The sequence below is a fragment of the Haliotis rubra genome, unplaced genomic scaffold (genome assembly GCF_003918875.1).
Source record: "Haliotis rubra isolate DU_JTF1 unplaced genomic scaffold, ASM391887v1 Scf1425, whole genome shotgun sequence".
Taxonomy (NCBI): Eukaryota; Metazoa; Mollusca; class Gastropoda; order Lepetellida; family Haliotidae; genus Haliotis; species Haliotis rubra.
In genome coordinates, this window is record NW_025765365.1 from 182,087 (window position 1) to 186,417 (window position 4,331).

The 4,331-nt window shown below is 52.5% G+C and overlaps 1 protein-coding gene across 1 annotated transcript; it reads left to right on the forward strand.

Annotated features, from left to right (window-relative positions):
* The first annotated feature begins 3,307 nt into the window (after nt 1–3,307).
* LOC124269167 (putative carbonic anhydrase 2) lies at nt 3,308–4,066 on the forward strand. Its single transcript, XM_046704179.1, has 2 exons — nt 3,308–3,715; nt 3,764–4,066. The coding sequence occupies exons 1-2, from the start codon at nt 3,308–3,310 to the stop codon at nt 4,064–4,066; spliced, it is 711 nt and encodes a 236-aa protein (XP_046560135.1).
* The last annotated feature ends 265 nt before the right edge of the window (nt 4,067–4,331 follow it).

Below are 4,331 nucleotides of genomic sequence, written 5' to 3' on the forward strand. Positions count from 1 at the left end.
GCAGTGGGGAGAGGAGAAGATGGAGTGGGGAAAGGGAGATGGATGACAGTGGGGAAGGGAGAAGGAGGTGGGGGGAAGTGGAGAAGAGGGTGACATGGAAAGGGAGAAGATGGCAAGTGGGGAAGGGAGAAGGTGGCGGGGGAAGGGAGAAGATGGTAGTGGGGGAAGGAGATGGATGACAGTGGGGGAAGGGAAGGTGGGGTGGGGAAGGGAGAAGACATGGAAGGGAGTGAGGAAAGGGAGATCGACGATGGAATGACAGAAGACACGGGGAATGGAGAATGGACATGGAAGGAAGAAGACGACAATGGAATGGGAAGAAAGGACGACAGTGGAAAGAAGGAAAGATGGACACGACGGAAGACGACAGGCAGTGGAATGACGACACGGCAGTGGAATGGACAAGACGACAGCGGAAGGAGAAGACGACGACAGACAGTGAGGAGGAGAGTGGAAGGACGACACGAGAAGACGACAGGAATGGAGATGGAAATGAGACATGACAAGGAGGAAGGAGGACACGAAGGACAGGAGAAAGCAGTGGAAGGACAGATGGAGTGGACGACACGGCGGAACGAGAAGGAGGCAATGGAGATGGAGGAATGAGACAGGAAGGAAAGGAATGGAGAAGACGGTAAGGAAGGAACGAAATGGAAGGAGAAGGAGACGACGAAGGAGGAAGAAAACCGGAAGGAGAAGACAGTGGAATGGAGGATCCCAGGTGGAAGGAGGCAGTGGAAGAGGATGACATGAACGACACACGGACAGTGGAAGACAAGGAGAAGACGGCAGTGGAGGAGAAGACAGTGGATGGACGACACACTGGGAGGAAGGAGGACATGACAGGAAGGAAAGGATGGAAGAGAAAGGTGGAGAATGGAGAAGGAGGAAAAGGACGGATGACAGGAAACGAGAAGGAATGGAGGACATGAAGACAGTGGAAGGAGGCAGGATAATGGAGGAGAGGACGACATGGAAGGGAGGTGGAAGGACAAGAATGGAAGGGAGACGACGGTAATGGAGAAAGGAGATGAAGGAATCCCAGGAAGGAGGCATGGAGGAATGGAGGAAGGAAGACGAAGATGGTGGAAAGGTGGATGACAGGAAGGAGATGACAGACAAGGAGAAATGACAGTGGAAGGAGAAGATGGTGAAGGAAGGAAGAAGGAGACGGACAGGAGGAGACGACGACAGAAGGAGAAGGAATGGACAAGGCAGTGGAAGGAAGGATCATGGAATGGAGATGGACATGGAAGGAGATGGATGACAGTGGATGGAAGGAGGAAGGAATGTGGAGATGAAAAGGAAAGGTAGGATAAGGAGTGGAAGGAGATGGATGGAGGGTAGGGTGGAAAGGATGATGACAGTGGAAGGAGGACAGTGGTGGAATGGAGATGGAAGAAGGAGAAGGAAGAAGGAGGAAGATGGAGACAGGAGGACGATGGAAGGAGGAAGGAGGCAGTGGAAGGAGGGAGGAAGGAATGGAGAAGGACGGAAGGGGAAAAGGAGGAAGATGGTAGGAAAGGAGCTGGAGAATGAAAAGGAGGATGGACAGTGGAGAGAAGTGGAAGGAGAGATGGGTGGTGGAAGGACAGGATGATGGAATGGAAGGAGATGACACAGGAAGGAGAATGGGAAGGAATGGAATGGAATGGGAAGATAGGGAGGAAGGATGGACATGAAGAATGGAAGAAGGAATGGAGTGGAATGGAGGAATGGAAAGGAGGAGGAAGGAAGAAGGACATGAAAGAATGGAAGGAGGATGGACAGTGGTAGGAGGAATGGAAGGAGGGGAAGGAGGAAGGAATGGATAGGATGATGACAGATGAAGGAGGAAGGAAGGAAGGAGATGGAAGGAAGGATGGACAGAGGAAGGATGATGATGAAGTGGAGGAAGGAGGAAGATGGAAGGAATGGAGGAATGGATGGAGAGGAGGAGAAAGGTGGAAGGAGGAAGGATGGAGGAAGGACAGTGGAAGGAGAAGGAAAATGGAAGGAGGAAGGATGGAGTGGAAGGTGGATGACACTGGGATGGAGGATGGAGAGTTGAAGGAGGACATGACAGGAAAGGAGGAAGGAGAATGGTGGATGGAAGGGAAGGAAGGAGGTGGATGGAATGGAAGTGGAGAGTGGAAGGTGGAAGGAGAGGAGGATGAAAGGAGGAAGGAGGAGGATGGATGAGGTGGAAGGAGGAAGGAAAGGAGATGGATGACAGTGGAGGAGGTGGAAGGAATGGAGTTGGAAGGACAGAAGGATGGAGAAGAGGAAGGAGAGGGACATGGAGGAGCTGGGAGGAAGGAAGGAGGAATGGATGACAGTGGAAGGAAGGAAGGATGGAACACATGGAAGGAGATGGAATGGAAGGATGGAAAGGTGGAAGGAGGAAGATGGATGGTGGGATGGAAGAAGGAGGAGTGGAAAGGAAAGGAAAATGGACAGGAGATGGAAGGAAGGAGGAATGGAAGGAGTGGAAGGAGATGGATGGACAGTGGAAGGAGAAGGAAGGAAGATGAAATGGAATGGAGGAGATGGTGGGAGGACAAAGAAAGGATGAATGAAGGGAGGAATGGAGGAGAAGGAGGAAGGATGGATGAAGGAGATGATGGACAGGGGAAAGGAGAAGGAGTGGTGGAAGGAAGGAAGGATGGTGGAAGGAGGAATGGAAGTAGTGGATGAAGTGGATGGAAGATGGTGGACAGGAAGGAGGAGGAAGGAGAAGGAAGAAGGAGGATGAGGATGTGGAGGAATGGATGAAGGAGAAGGAGGAAGATGGAAGGACAGGAAGGAGGAAGGAAGGAGTGATGACAGAACAGAAGGAAAGGAGAAGGAAGGAAGGAGACGGAAGGAAGATGGAATGGAGGGATGAGGAAAGGAGGAAGGAGGATGGAAGGAGGAGGAAGGAAAGGAAGGAAGGAGGAGGATGAAAAGGAGGAAGGAAGGAGGACAGTGGAAAGGAATGGATGAGGAGGGAAGGAAGGATGGACAGCTGGGAAGGAAGGAGGTGGAAGGAAGGAAGGGATGGAGGAGGAGGAAGTGGAAGGATGGAAGGAGGAAGTAGGGAAGGAGGGAGGATGAGAATGGGTGGATGGAAGGGAGGATGGAAGGATGGATGGTAGTGGAAGGAAGGAGGATGGAAGGATGAAAGAGGAAGGAAGGAAGAAGAAAGGATGAAGAAGACGGACAGTGGATGGAGAGCAGGGATGGAAGGGATGGAAGGAGGAAGGAAGTGGATGGATGAGGGAGGAATGAGGACAGTGGAATGGACGAAGGAGGAAGGGAGGAGGATGGAAAGAGAAAGGAGGAATTGATGGAAGGAGGAAATGGAAGGGAAAGGAAGAAGGATGGAAGGAGGAAGTGGAGGAAGGAAGGTGGAAGGAAGGAAGGAAGGAAGGATGGACAGATGGTGGAAGGAAAGGAAGGGAGAGGGAAGGGATGGAAGGACAGATGGGAATCGACATCATACGGTGGAAAAAGCCGACACGACGACCGACCACATGGAGACGACGACAGGAAGGGAGAAGGACGAGACGACCGACGACACGACCGGAGAATGGAGGACGACGATGGAGGAATGACGACACCGGAAGGACGACACGACGACACGATGGAAGACACGACACACGAGACAAAACGAAGGAAGGAGACGACGACACGACACCGGAGAAGACGACGACGACGACGACGACGACAACAGGAGACAGAGACGACGACACTGGCCGGAGAATGACACAGTGGACAAGGAAGACCGCGGAGACGACGACAGACGACATGGACAAGGAAAGGAGACGACAGTGGAGAAGATGGTGCAGGAAATGAGACGACGACCGAGAAGAAGGAAGACGACGGCAGTGAAATGGAGAATGGAAGGAGAAATGGAGACGACGACATGGACGGAGACGACGACAGAATGGAGAAGGAGGAAGGAGAGTGGACGACACGGAGAAGGAAACGTGGAAAGGACAAGGAAGGAAAAGGAGACGACGACAGTGGATGGAGGAAGACGGAAGGAACGGAGGACGACCGACACGACGCAGAACGGAAAGGACGGACACACAGGAGAAGGTGACAGGAATGGAGAAGACGGCAGAAGGAAGGAGAAGATCAGAAAAGGATGACGACAGCCGGAATGGAGACGACAGTGGAAGGAGAAGATGGCAGTGGAAGGAGAAGGAAGGTAGAAGACAAGGAAGGAGGAAGGACAGGAAAGGACGAAGGAGAACGGAAGGAGTGGAGGCAGTGGAAGGAAAGGAACGACACGGAAGGAAGGACAGACAGTGGAGGAAGACGGCAGGATGGAGAGGACACGTGGAAGGAAGGAGGAAGGAGGACGA